A 19,884-nucleotide genomic window follows, 5' to 3' on the forward strand; every position below is an offset into this window, starting at 1 on the left:
ATTTTTAACCTGGGTCCATGCATACCCTTCAGGGAGTCTAGAAACCTCCTGGAATGATAAGTACACCTTAGTGAGTATGTACACTTTTTGTTTGTTTTGAGGATTGGTATCTTTCATCAGTTTCTTGAAGGATTTATGTCCCAGTAAAAGATAAACGCCGCTGGTATGGAATGTAGGTTGAGGATAGTTTGGGCTTAATTTCTTATGATCCCATGGATATCTTACTCCTTGTTCATTTGACAGAGAAATCTCTAGTAGCACCATTGGCCATTAATTACATTCAGATTGGAATCTATTAAAGTTTAAGATGTGATTAGATTAAAAAGGTCGTTAATATTACAAAGGGAATGTGATAATATGGGAGAGATTATTGTTGGTTTTGCTGCCATCTTGAAACCTGAGCCTCTACTTGTCGGCATGTTTTATCAACTCAACAAACATATGTTGAATTGCATCCTGTGGACTTAGAAAATTTTAATGACCTGATTACTATTACCTTCAGCTAAATTGACTTTGTCACCTTCCCCTTCCTTTTATTTTTCCATCCCACTCCGCTTTTTAATATCTCTGCCTGTCTTTGCCCTTCCCCCTGTTTTTCTCTCTGAATTTCATTTCCAGTCCTCTGTTGCCTGCTTCTTTTTTCTCCTTATATTACTCTTAGGCTCATGGTGTAATTTGAAGCTATAGTATATTAATTGATATTGTATTACTTACTCATTTTGCCTTTTTTTGAGGAAGATTGGCCCTGAGCTAACCTCTGCCCACCTTCCTCTATTTTATATGTGGGACGCCTGCCGCGGCATGGCTTGATGAGGAGTGCATAGGTGTATGCCTGGGATCTGAACCCGTGAACCCCGGGCTGCCAAAGCGGAGCACGTGAATTTAACTGCTGTGCCACTGGGCTGGCCCCTATTTTGCCTTTTTTAAAAATAAGCAAGGAATTGAACATTTTATGAGTTTCTCTTAAACTAACAAAAAGAATTTAAAATATTAAGGCAAATGAAACTCAACCTGTGATTTTGGCACAACTTTAATTTATACCTTCATCTTAATAACCTATTGTGCATAAAATGTTTTGAAGAATGTTTGATCACACAAGTGATCAATCACAATGATTTTAACTATTTAGCAGTATTGAATTTAACAAAAAGTCTTAGTATTTATAGTTTTAATAGCAATATTTTATTGAGTTGTTATTTGTTAATTTAACCCATTCTGATGTTAGATATGTTGTCTCTTTCAGTTTTTCATATTATATGTAATGTTGCTCTGAATATCTTTGTATGTACTTTTCCTTGCAGATTTCTTGGGCTAAAAATCAGGATTATTGGGTTAAAGGAATGCAAACGTTTTCTTGACTTTAAATTTGTCTTGGTCTTCTGGTTAGGCTCCCCTAGATGCAGAAAGAGTGCTCAGGTGAAGGGGAATTGAATGGTGAGAAGGGGATCTCATGAAAATCCAAAGATGGGAATCGTGATTTCTCCAGGCTTATGTGGGACATGTAAATTTTGATTACATTTTTATTTGTAAAAGTCCTAATTGTGGGACCTGGGAAAGGAACTAGAAAACCATCAGGACGTTTGAGGGCCAAGGCTGCGTGTGGCTGCAGCTTGCTGTCCAGCAAGCCCTCTCTGACTTTGACGTGACCTTTTTCAGGGTCTATGGCTGCTGCTAAGTGCCTTAGCCTCTTTTCTTCCCCAAAGCAAAAATCCGAAGAGTTCTAACTCATTGTTTTGTCCTATTGTCTCTCCCAGCTCCCCAGAAGTTGAGCAGGCTATGTAGCCTGTGGATGGTAATGTTAAAACAAACAAAAACCAAAAGTAACACTTGGTCTCTCCTCTTTAAAAGCATTCCTGACTGACCAGTAAAATACAGTAAAATATGTCTCATTAATTAAAAACCTGGATAGTTCATGAATTATCAAGGAAGTACAAAGTTTCTTTTAGTGTTTGTTAACATCTTTTCCCCTTCAACTTATTAAAACCTTGTCTTAGTAAGTCCAGGGTTATGTTAATACCATTTTAAAAATTGCTTATGGAAGTGCAAACTGTTAACAAGTGCTGTTTCAATCAGAAAGGTTAATAGTGGTGCACAATAAACAACTTTGTTCTCAGGTCCCATTTCTTGCTATTTTCAGACTTAGGTTATTGCTGGTATAACTTGAGTAAAGTATGTTCCATATTTTTAAATGACATATAAATGGAAAGACAAAGTTAAATTTAATAAGCTTAAGTTTATTATGTTACCAATATAAGATTCCTAAATTTGTCTATCTTGGCAATTAACACAGACAGCTGTGAATAGCTATATTTTGTTTTGGAAAATTCATGAGTCCTTAAAATGGTTCTGGTGAAGTCTTATATTCAGTAAGTCAGATTTATCTAACTTTAAAGCAGATGTTTTCTAAGTTCTAAAATAATTCTCAGAATAATGATTCCTCTGTTTAGGTGGAATTTGGTTTCTTTATCTAATCCCTACCTGTTTTAATTTAAGACTTCAATATTTTAAAAACTAAAAATTCTCAGATTTATTCGTAAAGTGCAAAAGTTGACTTAACTTTGATTAGCTTTATCTTAAGCATGTCCTGGAGTTTGATTTCATCTGTGTTACACACTTTGCCTTTTTCCACAACAAATTTGAGAGGAGTTATAAGAATACAAGCCACGTTTATGTGGCTTATACATGTTTATAGGAATATTGATATTTCGAAGCTAAACATAAGAATCATTCTTACTGTGAAGTTTAATTTTAGCTGAGACTGCCCTTCAGATGAGGGCTACAGTGCCTGTGTTCAAGGCAGATCTGGGTAGTCAGGTCACACCTTTAATTTCTGTAGCTCTTGGGTTAATCTAAAAGTAAGGCTGATAACCTGTTGCTAAAGCAAAGCCTCTTGTAGTGTTTGGGAAGGAGGGTGATGGCCAACTTTGTTTTTGCAGTATTACTTGTTTGCAGTAAGGGATACCTTGAAAAAAATTAAGAGAAGCATCTAATTTGTAGTTTATTTTAATGCGAAATGATACATCCTAACATTTTGATTTTGACTTTATTGTCATTTCATGTCCTTAATGTGTCTACCAGATCATGAGGCTGTTAGTTGCTGGAATAGAGGTGCTAGAAGTTTGTGAGTCTAAATCTTTAAATGAGGGAATGAACTGCCTCTATTTTCTCTGCCATTAAGAGTGAGGTACTTTTAATGACTATCCAGTGTGTTGGTAATAGTTAATGCCTCTTTATTTCCACATAGAGTAGCATTCATCAACATTGTACGGTAGTAGGAAAAAACCTATATACTAATAAAGTGTCAAAAGTGGATATTTGGGGAAAAAAGTAATGCATGTCTAAGTTTTTTTCCTCTTAGGATCTTTTCACATGATTTAAAAATAGAAGGCTGTGTTACACTGTTTCCAGTTAACCACATATTTTTTTGTAGTATATTTGAATTGTAGATGGCAAAGTAATCAGATATGTGATTTAAACAACTAACCTGCCTAGATTTATAGATCAGGTTAGATCTGGAATACCACTTGAAAGAGCAGAGGTTTTGTGTGTTTAATTTTTATAAGACTGACTCACTTTTTTTTTTCTTGCGCATTTATGTTTTATAGGATCACATTAACAAAAAGCACCATGGAGTTTTATGAGTCAACGTATTTTATTGTCCTTATTCCTTCAGTAGTTATTACAGTAATTTTCCTCTTCTTCTGGCTTTTCATGAAAGAAACATTATACGATGAAGTTCTTGCAAAACAGAAAAGAGAACAAAAGCTTATTCCTACCAAAACAGATAAAAAGAAGGCAGAAAAGAAAAAGAGTAAAAAGAAAGAAATCCAGAATGGGAACCTCCATGAATCCGATTCTGAGAGTGTACCCCGGGACTTCAAATTATCTGATGCCTTGGCTGTAGAAGATGAGCAAGTTGTACCTGTTCCGCTGAATGTGGTGGAAACTTCAAGTAGTGTTAGAGAAAGAAAAAAGAAGGAAAAGAAACACAAGCCTGTCCTAGAAGAGCCGGTCACCAAAGAAAGTGATGTATCAAAGATTCCAGGCAAAAAAGTCGAAGCTGTCCCAGTTACTAAACAGCCCACCCCGCCCTCTGACGCGGCTGCCTCGAGGAAGAAACCCGCGCAGAGGAAGCCTAAGAACGGAAGCGGTATTGTAGTCTATTCAGCTTTGTCGCGTGTTTGTTTGCTTTAAAAACTTTAGAGCTTGACATTCAGATAGGTGTGTACACACAATGTTAAGTACTGAGTCTGAAACTGAGATTTTATCCTTTTCACTGTGTGTTTGCATTCATTAACATTTATTGCTGATAGAAATATAGTATTGAACACAAAACAGCGTTTAAAACTGAGCTTCATGTTACAAATATGGAAAAGACCTTTAATAGAAATGTATAAAATCGAACTATTTGACTAAAACCACTAAGCAGTTAGAAACTTTTACACTTACTTTAGCCAATACTTTCTAGTGAGTGTGGTAGAAATTAAAGATGAAAAGATATATCAGATACAGTTTTTCACCTTGATTGATTCATTTTACAAGCAGTTACTGTACATGTGTTTTATTCTAGTCATTATATTAGATACTAAGACTACAGATATGAATAGTGTGTTTTCAAGGTAGTCACATACTAGCTGTAGACACAAACATAAAATAGATTATTATTATATAAAAATTTAGTGTAATGATCATTTAGTATAATGATCTAGGTATGTCTAAACCAGTATGGGAGTTCTAAGATGGGCCTCTTAGAGCGTGTAATGCCTGAAATTAATCTTAAAGGATGAATAAGTACTAGCTAGTTTTTGTGGGTGTCTGGGGAGGGATGGGTTAGGGTATTCCAAAGAGAGAGGTTAATAGGCGCAATGGAAAGGACGTGAGAAATGGCTTGGTGATGTGTGAAACTGCAAACGGTTTACTCTGTATAAAAGGACTCGTGTGTACCGTTAAGTTGTTTGTGTATCTTACCTTGTGGAGTGTTAAATTAGACATATTGGATTTTAAATATTTGCTTGCCAGCTATGAGCAAGCCATGGTACTAGAGAAATAAAAGTAAGCATGTTTCAGTAGGGGAGAAGGACGTCAGCCAGTAATATAATACGACTTACGTAAGAAATGTACAAGGTATAGAAAGAAGTACAGAGACCAAAACAGCTGCTACTCTGAGGCCTATGGGTGAAAAGCTTTACAGAGGAGGCAGTGCCTGAGCTGGGTCTTCCAGAACGAATCACTTCACCAGGCAAGTAGTGGGGTCTCATTCACATTAGCAGAATATCGTATGTGAAGGTGCAAAGGTGTATGGGTGCACTGCATTGTTGGACAATGAAATGAGAGGTAGGAGTAGTAGGAAACGGAGCTGAGAAGACACAGAGGCTGGATTGTGATGGTTTTGTATACAGCACTAAGGAGCTGGGATTTCCCTATAGTTGAGCCGTTGTTGAAGATTTTCAGGCAGGTTAGCTTCCAAGGTCAGATTTATGTTTTAGAAAGCTGTCTTTGGCAGAACTTGGGAGGACGGGTTTCATGGTGTAGTATTTGATGTAGGCAGGCTAGTTAAGAGGTTATTATTTTCCAAAGTTAAGTTGGAGGCCTGAACTATGGTAGTGACGGAAGAAATAGAAAGTAGATTAGAGAGGTCTATTAAGTGAAAAATGACATGACTAACCTTCTGGGATAGGGTATGGCAGATAAAGGAGAAGGCAGGATCACAGCTGATTGCCCAAGTTCTGAGTTAGATCAGGGTTGGCAAATGGCAGCCTGTGAGCCAGATGTGGCCTGCTTTCTGTTTTCTCTGGCCCATGAGCCAAGAATGGTTTTTACATTTTATGGTTTGTAAAATTAAAAGAAGAATCGGATTTTGTTAAATGTGGAAGTTACATGAAATTCAGACCTCTGTGTCCATAAATAAAGTTTTTTGAGTGCAGCTATACTCATTTGTTAACATACATCTGTGGCTGGCTTTCGCACTGCAAGAGCAGATGAATAGTTATGACAGTCTGTTAAAGCCTAAAGTATTTACTGTTTGGCCCTTTACAGAAAAAGTGCGAACCCCTGGTTGGTGGGTCATTGGTAGCATTAAGAAAGGGAATACTGGAGAGAGTGTGGACGTGTATGTCAAGAATGCTTTCAATCTGTGTTTCGAGTGCCTATGAGGGCCATTTACATAGGAAGCAATTCAGGATGTAGTAGGATATGTAAGTACACAGGCATAAGGCTAGAATGTAGATTCAGAAGCCTTAAGCATGAATAGTAGTTGAAGTCATGGGTGTAGACAGGATCATCCACGGAAAGCATTTAAATTGAAGACACAGCTCTGAGGAACACAAGCGTATTAGGTGTGCAGTAGGAGCAGCTCACAAAGGAGGCTGCACTCCAAGGGTAAGAAAAGAGTTATCATGGGAGCTGATAGGAGAGAATTTTAAATTTTATTTATTTTATTGAAGCAAAATATACATAACAAACTTTACCATTTTAACCATTTCTGAGTGTATTAAGTACATTCATATTCTTGTGCAGTCATCACCACCAGCCATCTCAAGAACTTTTTCATCTTTCCCGACCGAAACTGTGTACCCATTGAACACTCTTAAACACCCATTCCTCCTTCCCCCCAGCCCCTGGCAACCAGCATTCTACTTTCTGTCACTATGAATTCCACTACTCTAGGTACCTCATATAAGTATTTGTCCTTTTGTGACTGGTTTATTTTACTTAACATAAAGGAGAGGAGAGAATTTTAAGGAGATAGAGACCAATAGTGTGAAACACTAACTAGAAGTCAAATAAAGATTAAAGGGTATTATTGGTAGAGTACGCATTTGGGACACTAGGGACCTGAGTAAATCCTTTCATGCATATAATGGAGGAGATAAAAATCAGATTGCAGTTAGTTGAGAAATGATTGATAGAAAAGGAACTACAGACTGTTCTTTTGTCAATATAAGAAGGAAATGGGTGTGGGAGGCTAGGAATTACAGTGGTGGGAAGGGTGTTTTTTAAGATGATAGAGATTTGATCATGCCTACAGGCTGAGTAAGGGCTAGGAGTGCCTGAGAAGTGGGATATAAGAGAAGGAATAAGGACTAGAAGTCTTGATGAAGTTACAGAGCAGGTATAGCAGAGTAAGAAACCTAGAATGATAAGTTATTAGTGAGAGAGTTTATATCAGAGTTTAAAATTTGGGTGGTAAAGCATTCTGGAATTATTCATTAATAATAATTGAATCTTTTCTGGTGTGTTCGTTGTTTGCTATGGTGATTTTTTATTTTTAATGAAGATGATCAGGATAAAAAGGTGGAAACTCTTATGGCACCTTCAAAAAAGCAAGAATCACTACCCCTCCATCAAGAGACTAAACAGGAAAGTGCATCTGGAAAGAAGAAAGTTTCGTCAAAGAAGCAAAAGACAGAAAACGGTAAACTGTGTAGCTATGTATTCTATAAGTACTCATTGGAGAGAAGTACACTAGGACAAGGACTCGAGAGACCTCGTGTGCTCTGTAATTCCCAGCCTGAGGTGTACTTGGCCAACTGGAACACTGATACCAGTCCAGGGTTCTCTTGGACCCTGTGGCTTTGTGGTGCTTTGACAGATGGGCAGGGTATGAGTTTGTCACAAGGAGGTTTATCGAAATTGAAAAAGGACAAAGCATTTATAAGTGTTCTTTACTGAGTTTTGGAAATAGTGTAAATAGCATACAATCTCTATAGAAGAAAAATATTTCTGAAATATTTGTACTTTTTAAGTATAAATTAAGTACAAATTAAGTACCAATCTTTTTATGCTTGAGGACATTATTATCCTTGTGGTCTATCATTATCCTGCATTCCCAGTTACTTCCTAAACATAATTGCCTGTATATTTGGAAGCATCCAATTAAAAGTGATGGAGCAATTTTTATATGTTCATAATTGTCCAGGGAAGACTTAGCTATGAAAACTATGTAGATTCAGCAGTGATTTTCAAGTAATCCTGGGTTGTGGTATCAACTAGTGCTGGAAAATAGTAAAATTGGAAAGGGAAAAGATGAAATTTTATTATTTGCAATAAAATTATGACATATCAAGCAATCAGGTATATAAAAATATTACCCAAAAATATTTGATAAGATTAAATGTTGTAAATTTTAATTAAAAGAACTATACATACTGAAAAGGTTTTTACAGAAGGTGGGATTATAGAGAGATTTCCAGGTGGGTGTAGAAGTTTGTATCTCTAACCAAGAGACATGAGACTTTAATGTTCAAACTCTTAGAGTTTTTCTCATTAGAATTAGGAATAACATAAGGAGGCTTCCTTTTTTTAATTTTTTTTGTGAGGAAGACTGGCCCTGAACAAACATCTCTTGCCTGTCTTCCTCTTTTTGCTTGCTTGAGGATGATGGTCATTGAGCTAACGTCTGTGCCAATCTTCCTCTATTTTATGTGGGATGCCTCCAGGTGTGGCTTGACGAGCAATGCTAGGTCTGCACCTGGGATCCAAACCTGTGAACCTCGGGGCGCTGAAGCGGAACATGTGAACTTGACCACTACCCCACTGGGCTGGCCCCAAGGAGGCTTCCTTACTCCACTTTTAATGTTGTTCTGGAGGTTTTAACCAGTGTGGTAAGATGTGCCATGGAGATGAGAGGCATATCTATTAGAAATGAGAAGATATTTGCAAGGAACAATGACTGATTTTTGTACCTAGCAAGTGAAAAGAACTCAATTAAAAATTATCAATTGTTGGGGCCAGCCTGGTGGCCCAGTGGTTAAGTTCGCATGCTCTGCATTGGTAGCCTGGGGTTTGCGGGTTCAGATCCCAGGTGTGGGCCTATGCACCACTTTTCAAGCTATGCTGTGGGAGGCGTCCCACATATAAAATAGGGGAAGATGGGCAGGGATGTTAGCTCAGGGCCAGTCTTTCTCAGCAAAAAGAGGACGATTGGCAGTGGATGTTAGCTCAGGGCTAATTTTCCTCAAAGAAAAAAATAAATTATCAATTACAGTAAGAATTCAGCAGCATACTAACATAAATAAAAATTAATAGTTTTCCTTGAGCACTAATTAAATGTGAATGGATTCTTAGTTAAAACAGGAGAAAAATGAGAACTAACTAAAATATAAAGGATATATAATAAGAAATTTTCCACTACTGTTAGAAGATAGATGCTACACACTTTTAGATGACTTAAATGATTTAGTATAAAATAATACTGAACTGGTACTGCTTACTTAGAAGAGTGTTTTGATTTGTTAAATGGTAAAACAGGAGTTTAAAGCCAAGTTGAGCTAGTATTAGAGATTTGAAAATAACTGCATTTGTCATTAAAGTATGCGTTGCATACATGTTATTTAACTACTCTGTTGTAAAAAAAACCCTAATTAAAATTTTGTTTAACTTAACTTGCAGTCTTGGTAGACGAACCCCTTCTTCAAGCAACTTCTTACATTCCTTTGATGGATAATGCTGCCTCAAATCCTGTGGTGGATAAGAGAGAGGTTATTGATCTGGTTAAACCTGACCAAGTAGAAGGAATCCAGAAAACAGGGGCTAAAAAATTGAAGACTGAAACAGACAAAGGTAATGTGCAGAATGCCTGTTATATGGAAGAAACACATTTTTGAGTTCTGATGGAGTCAAGTACATTTTCTCATAGAAACAATGAATTGCAAAAAACTAGGAGAATCCTTGTAGTGAAAGATTTGTTGGTAGTTTTCTAGTCCAACCTCCTCAGTTTTGTATAGCTGGACACTGGAATTTGACTTGCCCAGGTCTCACAGCTGTTTGATGTCCGCTGATCTTTTCCCTTCTACTGTTATCTCCTACGACATTCTATGTTAATTCACGACTGCCTTTTATTATTATTTTTTAATAGACTTTTATTTTTTTAAGAGCACTTTTAGGTTTATGGGAAAATTAAGTGGAAAGTACAGCGAGTTCCTGTATACCCCCTGTCCCCACTATTTAAACTCATAATGTAGCTGAAGTGTTAAAAGCCCTGGGCCCCTGTGGGTCCCCTGGGTGACAGTTGCTTTTAAGAAGAGGAAGTTGGTGCTGACGTAAGGGCCCCAGGGCAGCTGAGGGGTGAGTCAGGAAGGGTTGATGCATGGATTTTTTAGATGTCAGAAGCACTGGTAGGTATTTAATCTTTGTAAAATCAGCTTTCCTTCTGTAATTATCTTTGAGCTTATTTTCTCATCTGTAAAATTTGCTTTATATGTCACGAGTATTAAGGTTAAATGAGAATGTTTATGAACATCTCTAGGATAGATACTAGCATATACTGGACATTTGAGTGATTTTTTTTTTTAATGAGGGCATACTGGCACTTTAGTATTCTGCAGCTGGAGCAAATTTCGGTTAATGTAATTATTCCTTATTAAAGGTGATAAACACTGTTTTCTCTCTTGACTGGTGCATTTATTATTGTTTGACTTGAAAAGTAAATCTATTTTTTCTGGTTATTGACTTTCTGGGTCAAAAATTCTTGATGCTTACCTTTGCTGAAGTTATTACTTGTGTCTTTTAAATGCCAACTTTTTTTTCTTTTTAAAGAAAATGCTGAAGTGAAATTTAAAGATTTTCTTCTGTCCTTGAAGACTATGATGTTTTCTGAAAATGAGGCCCTTTGTGTTGTAGACCTGCTAAAGGAGAAGTCTGGTGTGATACAGGATGCTTTAAAGAAGGTGAGCATCTTTTGATTATGGGCATGTTTGGGAGCAGGGATTAGAAGTTCACCAAGCCAGACTTCTGCTAGAGCCAGAAATTATCATCTCCTCCCATTCTTCACACTGCAAAGCACACAGCCACATTAAAAGTTCTGGAATGCCTTCAGAAGTTATTTCATATATCCATACTAATCAGTATACTTATTTAGTTTAGTCAGGTGTCTGAGTCATCTGAGGTTTTGACAAAAGTGAATTACGTATAAGTAAGATGATTTATATGATGTTAAAGTCATTTGGCACTTGGCTAAGTTGTCCCTTGCTGTGCTCTGCTTGCAAGTGTCGAAGGCAAGGTCAGGTCACTTCTGGATAGCATATATGGAATGTTTTTGGCCCTGGAGATAGCACCATTTGAAGAATCTGGGAATGTTTGTTGTTGTTGAGTGTGTGTGTGCATGCATGTGTGTAATATTACCCTTCTAAAAGAAATAATTTGGGTGGTAGAATCACTGCTATGACTGACTAAAATTTGTAAAAAACAAAAACAATCCATAGAGTTAATATTTAATTTCTCTTGAGTCATGTTCACTATATTGTCGTGTGTACTGTGTCATACTGGGAAAGGCGACAAGTTTTCAAGTGTTACTTGTGTAAGATAAGATGATGTGGTGTCTAGTATTCGATATTAGATGGTGGACTTAACTCTTCTGATTCCAAACACTCACACACACCCACCCATGTAACCACCTAACTGCTTATCTGCTTCAAAGCCTCCAGTGGCTTCTGTTTTTCTTAAAGACCACCCTACTCCAAGCCATCACCTCCCACCTCGTTACCTTTGGTAGTCTCCTAGTCATTGTTTCCACTTTGCTTCTTAGCCCTCTAATTTATTTTTTCCACACAAGTGCAAGGTGACCTTTAAAGAGATAAATCAGGTTATATTACTCACTGCTTTAAGAACCCTTTGGTGTGTTTCTCATTGCATTTAGAACATAATTAAATTTCTTATGTCATAGCATTTATCTTAGCATTATAAGTCTGTTCATACTTCCAGGTATCTATTGACAACCTCGCTTACACATCTGTGGCATTGTACAATGTAGTATGCTTATGGGACAGTCTCCATATGGTGCCACTAATGGCCCAGAGTAAACAGGGTGTTTGAGGATAATCAGAGTGAGTGTGATAACTCTGTGTGACTTTGGATACAAAGATTGTTCTGTTACAAGGAAGTTTAGTGAAATTTTTGCTTGAAGAATTTATCCTTTGACTTACTTCATTTTAACTGGGTAAGTATATTATAAACGGATTTTAGTTATTTGTGGGGATTGGGAAAAACTCCTAGCAGGGAAAAGCCTCCAGCTGAAGTTACTGTGTGACTACCTAACTGTTTGAAATTACTGCTTGTTAAAATTAAAAATAATTGCTTTAAGTATTTCTCTTGTGACTAAGGAAGGTGGTGGCGGCTTATGGGAGTGACAGTAGTCATTTTATGGTTCAAGACAGCTCGGACCTGCAGAGACTGGCTGGTAAATCAGGCTCCCCCCATAGCTATTTCTGGCAGGCCAAGGAGGAAGTTGGGGATTGTTAAAGATAGTGGTTTGAAATTGAGTAAGTATTTTGAAACTTACATTTTCCCCTCTTCCTTGGAACCTTTTGGCTTCTGATTAAATCTCCTTGGGGCTGGCCTGGTGGCATGGTGGTTAAGTTTGTGTGCTCTGCTGTGGCAGCCTGGGTTCGTGGATTCAGATTCTGGGCGTGGACCTACACACTGGTCATCAAGCCAGGCTCTGGTGGCATCCCACGTACAAAATAGAGGAAGACTGACACAGGTTATTAGCTCAGCGATAGTCTTCCTCAAGCAACAGAGAAAGATTGGCAACAGATGTTAGCTCAGGGGCAGTCTTCCTCACCAAAAACAAAACAACAAAACAAAAAAACTTCTTTTGGTTTTCTCAACAAGTGGCTCTGTTGTCACCTGCAGGGACTCAGTGCCCTTGTAGGTCCTCTGTATCTGGGAGAGACTAGGTAAGTTTAATTTCTCCCTTTTCCTGTTACAGAAACTGAGTCTTTGTCAGACCTTTTAATAGATTTCGAGGTCCCAGATGTGAATGATTCACCACACCAGAGAAAGGGGAAAAATAAATGCAGGAGCCACCAGCACAGGCACAGAATAGAGATAGAAGAGTAGAGGACTTGCTGACCAGTTAGCTGTGGTGGCCGAGCAAGAGTCTAGAAGGAAGGCTTGGTTTTGCTTTTGAGTAACTGGGCAGATTGTAGTCACAGTGGTGTTTGTGAACATTTTGTAGAGGAAGAGAGAGTAGAGCATTGTGAAAAATCTGAGAAGGTTGTTTGAGGGATCCTTTGGATGATTTAAGTGGGTATCATCCTTTCACAGTTGAATATATATTTCTCTGGAGTTGAAAAAAGATTGTGATGAGAGTGACGTAGGAGAGTAATCCACTATCACTGATACGCACGGTGGACGTATGTTAGACCAGAGAGGATGTGGGGAGTGGTAACAGTTCAAGAATGAACCCTGAGGGGCCTGGTGGCACAGCGATTAAGTTCACATGCATCTTCTGCCTCGGCGGCCCGGGGTTTGCGGGTTCAGATCCCCAGTGCGGATGGACATGGCACCGCTTGGCACGCCATGCTGTGCTAGGCGTCCCACATATAAAGTGGAGGAAGATGGGCATGGATGTTAGCTCAGGGACAGTCTTCCCTCAGCAAAAAAGAGTATTGGCAGCAGATGTTAGCTCAGGGCTAATCTTCCTCAAAAAAAAAAAACCCACCAAGAATGAACCCTGAGAAACACCAACATATAAAGGGCGAAGAAAGCCACCATAAAGCATACTGAAAGAGGAGCAGAAGGAGGTGAAACACCAGGAGACAGTGGAATCATAGAGGCTTCGGGAGGGTAGAGAGTTCAGGGGTGGGGAGAAAAGTCAATAGTGACATGCTTTAGAGAGATAAAGAGGGATCAGGGTTGAAAAACTGGATTTGATATCCTTAGTGAAAGCAGTTTCCTTGGAATACTGGACTGTCAATAAGTGACAAATGAGTAGGAGAGGTGCCAGTGAGCGTCTACTTTGAGTAAGCTTCGATAGGAAGGGCAAAATGGAGTAAAAGCTGGAGGGGTTGCAGAGCTGGAGGGGAGATGCAGTGTTGTGTGTGTGCACACATCCCTTTGTGTTTAAGCTACAAGACACCGCTGTTTTTTAGAGGGCAGGTTAAGATCCTGGATTCTAGAGTCAGATTTCCTGAATTCAGATCTGGGCTCTGCCACTTTGAGCTTTGTGGCCTTAGGTAAGTTGTTTAACCTTAATGCCTCAGATTCCCCATCGCTAACAAGGAAATGATAATCAGGTTTTGAGAATTAAATGAGATAATACATAGTAGGTGTTTAGAGTTCCTAGCATATATAATTGCTCAAAAATATTAACTGTTAATCTGATTATTAGTAAGAAAATGTTTACGATTTAATTGTTTTGGTTGATTATTAGTTTCTTAGTGTTGTTCTATAAATGTACTTGCCTCCATTATGTGATTTTTCAACTTTTCATTATTAGCTATTTTAGTCCTATGCTATACAACAGGAGGAAGTCTGCCTACTTAAATCTTTTCCTACCTTCTCTCTTCCTTCCCTCTCAACTTTTGTTAATTGTAACATTTGTTTTTCATATTCTTATGATATTTAGTGTTTGTCTTGTGACTATAATTTTGTTTAGTCATAATTCTACAGTTTAATGGTGGGTTCAAAGCTTGATACCCGTTCTTTTGCTAGCTTCTGTATTCATCTCTTTGTTGGCTGAAGTTGTTTTTCTTGGTATTTTTTTGAGAAGGGCTCGTGGAAATCTTATTTCCCAAATACTGGCAAGTTAAAATGCTTCTTAGTTGTCTTTGTGCTTGAATGGTAATTTGGTAGGGTATTACTGTTCTCTACATTCATATTGCTGGATAGAGGTCCAAGACCAGCCTGAATTTTGCACGCTTTTTGTGTATTTTTGTCAAACTACACGCTCACAATAAAACCATCCTTTGGGCAGTCAACCAAGTGATTATTATTTATTGGACTGTCCCAGTGTGCACCCTTCTGTGTAGCCGTCAGAGAATGCAGCCTCTTTGAAGTTCAGCAGTGGTTTTACTGTAATATGGCTTGGGCATTGACTCCTCTATCCATATACTTTTGGATAAAGCATGTATTTTGAATCATGAGATTCAGTGTCCCTTAAAATAATTGAAACCATGGGTATCAGTTAAGCATATGTTGGATGCCTGTTGTCTTTATCTCTCATATTTTAGTTCTAAAAAAAAATAAAGCTTTTGGTTTATTTCCACTTCTTTTTATTTGCTTCTCTCCACCCTGGACTCTGTGTCTCTACTGTATTTTCAGCAGCATATCTTTTTCTGCTTGCTGCTTCTAATTGGATTGTCTTTCTGAGATGGTCTTACTTTTACTCCTACTTCAGGTTTTGCCAGCTCATATCTCACCTCATCCTGTGTGTCTTTTCTCTGAGCTCTTTTGTGTGAGCTCTGTTCTTTGCTCCTGTTTTTCTGGAAATGAGTGCTATATTAGATTTTTAAAAATCATAGTGATATTTTTTATCATGATTTTTGTCTGCTCTTCGACAGTCTTTTTCTGGTGATTTTTCTTCACTTACCGTTTGTTTTTTCTTATTATTTTCCTTCTTGCTTATATCTTACATAGACCCTGTTTTATTTTTTTTTTTGGTCGGTACTCCTCTTTGAGTGAGGGGTGTTCCTCTTGGATCATCTCTGCCTGGAGATTGATAATGAAGGGCCAGGGCTAACTGGTGTTCTCTGTGGGCTGTGTGCAAATAAGTTCTTTCAGCCTTTCTTTTTTCCCAGATAAAGACGTGTCTATAGAGAGTCTCACTGTAGAGAATCTCTCTTGACCCTGCCTCACTAGCTGCTCTCTTTGAGTAAAGTTTGTATGACTTCTTCTTAATTCCTCCTCGTCCTGCTTCTCGAGACCTCCTTCAGGAAAATTCTTACCTTCTATCTTTGCTTGTTCCTGATGTCAAGTGGAGAATTGTTGATTTTGCCTTTCCGGATATGCCTGTTAACATCAGAGGACACTGCGCCCGTGGACCGTCTGTGATCTTGGGTATATGCTGACAGGGCTGTCGCGCACCTGTGTTTGCTCTCCACTGCTGTTGGCAGTCTTTCCTCATATCATGCTTTCACATTACAGATGAGTGTTTCATTTTGGTGCAGTTCGCATTTTCACTTCATACTCCTCTTTTGGTCTTTTAGGAAGAGAAGGAGAGAATGCTGTCTTGACTCTGGAAGTCCTATGAGTCATTTAAGAATCTGTTTCTTGATTGATATGTGTCCTATCATATGCATCAGAATATATACTGATGACAGTGACTTTCCTTAATGCTATTTAACTGACTAGTATTTGGCAGTCATTCTACTTTATATGTAATAGCGGACTCTGCATTGGCCTTAGAACACTTGATATTAGAGACTTCATTTTCCTGATTTTCGTTAGCCCATGTACCTATTACTAATTCTGTATTGATTTCTTAATTGTAGTCAAGTAAAGGAGAATTGACTGCACTTGTACATCAGCTTCAAGAAAAAGACAAGTTGCTTGCTGCTGTGAAGGAAGACGCTGCTGCTATGAAGGATCGGTGTAAGCAGTTAACCCAGGTGAAGACAGTCTTGTGTTTAAGGGATATACTTTCTAAATCAGAGGCAATGAAGGACTTTAGAAATTGTCCGTAATTCCTGATTTATTTGTGTAATAAGTTTATACCCAGTAAAAGTCATTTTCTTTTAGAATTTTGGTGGTGGTGGTGGTGGTGGTGGGGTCTCACTCTTTCAGGTTATTATGGTCTGCTGTTGAATTATGAATTTAAAATACAGTACTAAAAGATACCTTAATTTCAGAATAACGGAAGCATTTGGGTTTTGGGAGAATGTTTCAATTGGATCTGACCTAGAATTATTCTCTATAGAAGCATGAAACTTGATGTGATCTTGTTTAAATCCAGTTTATAGGATAAATGTGAAACTCTTACATGGATAATTTATTTATAAAGGTTTTTGTGATAAATATTTATAATTTTTAATCAATGAGTTCTTCAAACCCCAGAAAGTTTACTCTGAAAAGCAAAAAAAAGAAAAGACATTTTAAAAATCATGTAGAAATCATGTCAAATGATACAAACTTCCAGTTATAAAATAAATAAGTCCTGGGGATGTAATGTACAGCATAGTGACTATAATTAATACTGTATTGTATATTTGAAAATTGCTAAGAGAGTAAATCTTAAAAGTTCTCATCACAAGAAAAAGAAATTTGTAACTGTGTGGTGATGGGTGTTAACTAGACTTATTGTGGTGACCATTTTGCAGTGTATGCAAATATTGAATCACTATATTGTACACTTGGAACTAATATAAGGGGCTATGGCAATTATATCTCCAAAACAATAAATTATGTAGGCTGAGAACATAATTGAAATTCTGTAGAAAATGTGGTCTCATTCCTCCTGAAGTGCTTGTTTCTCCTTTTAGGAATTAAATAGAGTAGAGTAAATGAGGTTTCTTTCTGCCTCATTCACATCATTCACGTAGCTACTTGATGACATTATGAGAATGGCATCATTCAAATATAAAATCAAATCATCTATGTGAATTTGAAGTAAATAAAGTCAGCGGGAAAATTTGGTCAGATTAAGATTAATCAAAATTGTTATTAAAATAAGCATGTTTCCTTAAGATTGGAAACTTTAGTATAGTTTTGTGTAGCCATACCTTAAAAATTTCTGACAGTATTTTAAAAAGGTAACTGTTTACTTTGTGGTAATTTGCTGAACTGTACATTTAAGGTGGGTATGCTTTTTTCCTAAGTGTATTGTATGCATCAGTATAACAATTTTCAGATGTAAATGAACCAATTCTTTTTTTTTTTTTTAAGATTTTATTTTTCCTTCTTCTCCCTAAATCCCCTGGTACATAGTTGTATATTTTAGCTGTAGGTCCTTCTAGTTGTGGCATGTGGGATGTCGCCTCAGCATGGCTTAACGAGTGGTGCCATGTCCGCATCCAGGATCCGAACCAGCGAAACCCCTGGCCACTGTGGCAGAGCGCGAGAGCTTAACCACTCACCACGGGGCCGCCCCTGAACCAATTCTTATGGGCAACCATCAGTTACATAAAAATCTTAAAGTTTGTCAAGCAGTTTTCTTAGAGCAGGGGGCATGGACTGATCATGCCTGCGGAAGACTTTGTAGTTCCTTGGCTTTCTTGTACTTCGATGATTGCTGTTTGTTCTAGGAGTTCATAATGCTTACAACAAAAAATGAACTCAGTCTTTTAAGATTTGACTTGGGAAGATAATAAAACTTCGCTATCTGATTTTTATTTCCCCTCATTCCAAACTTCCATTCTGCTGTGCACGTATTTTATCCTTATCTCTTCCCCTGGAAGGAGATTTCTTTTTTTTTTTGTCTTCTAGACTATTCTTCTTTAGGCCTTTTCCTGTACCCTAATAGAGAGCTAGTGCCTGCATATAATAGACAACTGTTTTGCTTTAAAAGTGTTCTTTCTTATAATCAAGTTAGAATGTAGAATTTATTCCAGGTTCAACTCTTTAACTTTTAGACCAGGAAGTGCATTTGCAGTACGAGTAAACAGAATAGCAAAGTGTTTATGAAGGTGTAAAGAGCGGGTAAGATGCAGAAGAAACAGTGTTTTTTCCCTAAAACTTTGATCTTACTTTTTAAGCAAATACTTATTTCAGAATTATGATTAGTTTACTGACGTTATTTTTGCTGGTGTTAAAAGTCTGTTTATATTATTATAGTCTTATGGTACTTTTTGAAAATAAGTTTTTCCTAATTTCTTTTCTGGCTTACTCTTCTAGGAAATGATGACAGAGAAAGAAAGGAGCAACGTGGTTATAGCAAGGATGAAAGATCGGATCGGATCATTAGAAAAGGAACATAATGTGTTTCAGAACAAAATGCATGTCAGTTATCAAGAGACTCAACAGATGCAGATGAAGGTATCTTTTCACTCATTAAAAACAAAGTGAAATGTTTGCATTCATTTAAGTTAGCAGGCTTTTAAGTGCCTAACATGTGCAAGGCCCTCTGCTGGGCCATGGTACAATGACTAGTTAAATTGGCTCCCTGTCCTAAAGTAAGCAACTTGTGTAGGTGGGGAGGCTGGAAGCTGACCAGTAAATACTCCATTACCATAGAGGTGAATGTTGGGTGCTTTGGAACCATGGAGATGGGAGGTGGAGAGGAGAAGGGTTGATAGGGAAGACTTGTTAGAAATGATAATGTGGACTGTGTTGAATCTTTTGAAACAATTAGGCTTTGTCAGGTGAATGAGAGAAGGAAGGGGCACTGAGTATGAGAGTTATTATTTGGTGTGATTCCTTAGTCCCATCTCTAGAAATGATGGTTCACTGGGTCTGTTTTGGGGCCCAGGATTGAGCTTTTTTTTTTTTTTTTTTTTTTTTCTAAAGATTTTATTTTTTTCCTTTTTCTCCCCAAAGCCCCCCGGTACATAGATGTGTATTCTTCGTTGTGGGTTCCTCTAGTTGTGGCATGTGGGACGCTGCCTCAGCGTGGTCTGATGAGCAGTGCCATGTCCGCGCCCAGGATTCGAACCGACGAAACACTGGGCCGCCTGAAGCGGAGTGCGCGAACTTAACCACTCGGCCACGGGGCCAGCCCCCCAGGATTGAGCTTTTTAATGAGTTCACTCATGTTTATGATCCAGGTTGTCTAGTGATAACACTTTGTAAGAAATACAGTAAGAGTTGTGATATTTGGCAGTCAGGGCTGGAATGAAGAAAAGAGCCGGAGAAGTAAACAGAGGCCCTGTCTTAAAGGGCCTTGTGTACCTGAAGACTGGGGAGCCAGAGAAGGAATTTGAGCAACCCAGCAGGGTGATTGTGTTAGTATTTACTCTGGCAGCCATTTGGAGAGTGGAACAAAGGATAGTTGGAAGGCTTTTGCAGGAATCCAAGTCAGAGAAGGAGGGCCTGAGATCAGATAGTGACAATGAGGGGATGAGTTGAGAGATTGTCTCTTGGTAATAGAGTGGAGGAGAAAGGAAGAGAGAACTGATAATGAAGGCTAACTCCTAAGGTTTTGGCCTAAGTGACCTTCTGTCTATTGTTTTTACTTTCACCTGTCTTCTTTGAACATTTTAGAAAGTTCAGTTCTTACTGTCCGTCTTTTAC

The 19,884-nt window shown here is 38.0% G+C and overlaps 1 protein-coding gene across 15 annotated transcripts in view; it reads left to right on the forward strand.

Moving 5' to 3' along the window:
* Positions 1–19,884, forward strand: part of KTN1 (kinectin 1) — a 101,547-nt gene that overhangs the window by 28,794 nt on the left and 52,869 nt on the right. For all 15 annotated transcript variants that reach the window (XM_044773630.2, XM_044773633.2, XM_044773634.2 and 12 more), the window contains 6 exons: positions 3,606–4,150; positions 7,277–7,414; positions 9,391–9,561; positions 10,537–10,667; positions 16,212–16,328; positions 18,550–18,690. In XM_044773630.2, the coding sequence (XP_044629565.2) occupies positions 3,628–4,150; positions 7,277–7,414; positions 9,391–9,561; positions 10,537–10,667; positions 16,212–16,328; positions 18,550–18,690 (1,221 nt within the window). In that variant the 5' untranslated portion in view covers positions 3,606–3,627. The remainder of the gene's footprint in view (positions 1–3,605; positions 4,151–7,276; positions 7,415–9,390; positions 9,562–10,536; positions 10,668–16,211; positions 16,329–18,549; positions 18,691–19,884) is intronic.

Source organism: Equus asinus, chromosome 7 (genome assembly GCF_041296235.1).
Source record: "Equus asinus isolate D_3611 breed Donkey chromosome 7, EquAss-T2T_v2, whole genome shotgun sequence".
NCBI lineage: Eukaryota > Metazoa > Chordata > Mammalia > Perissodactyla > Equidae > Equus > Equus asinus.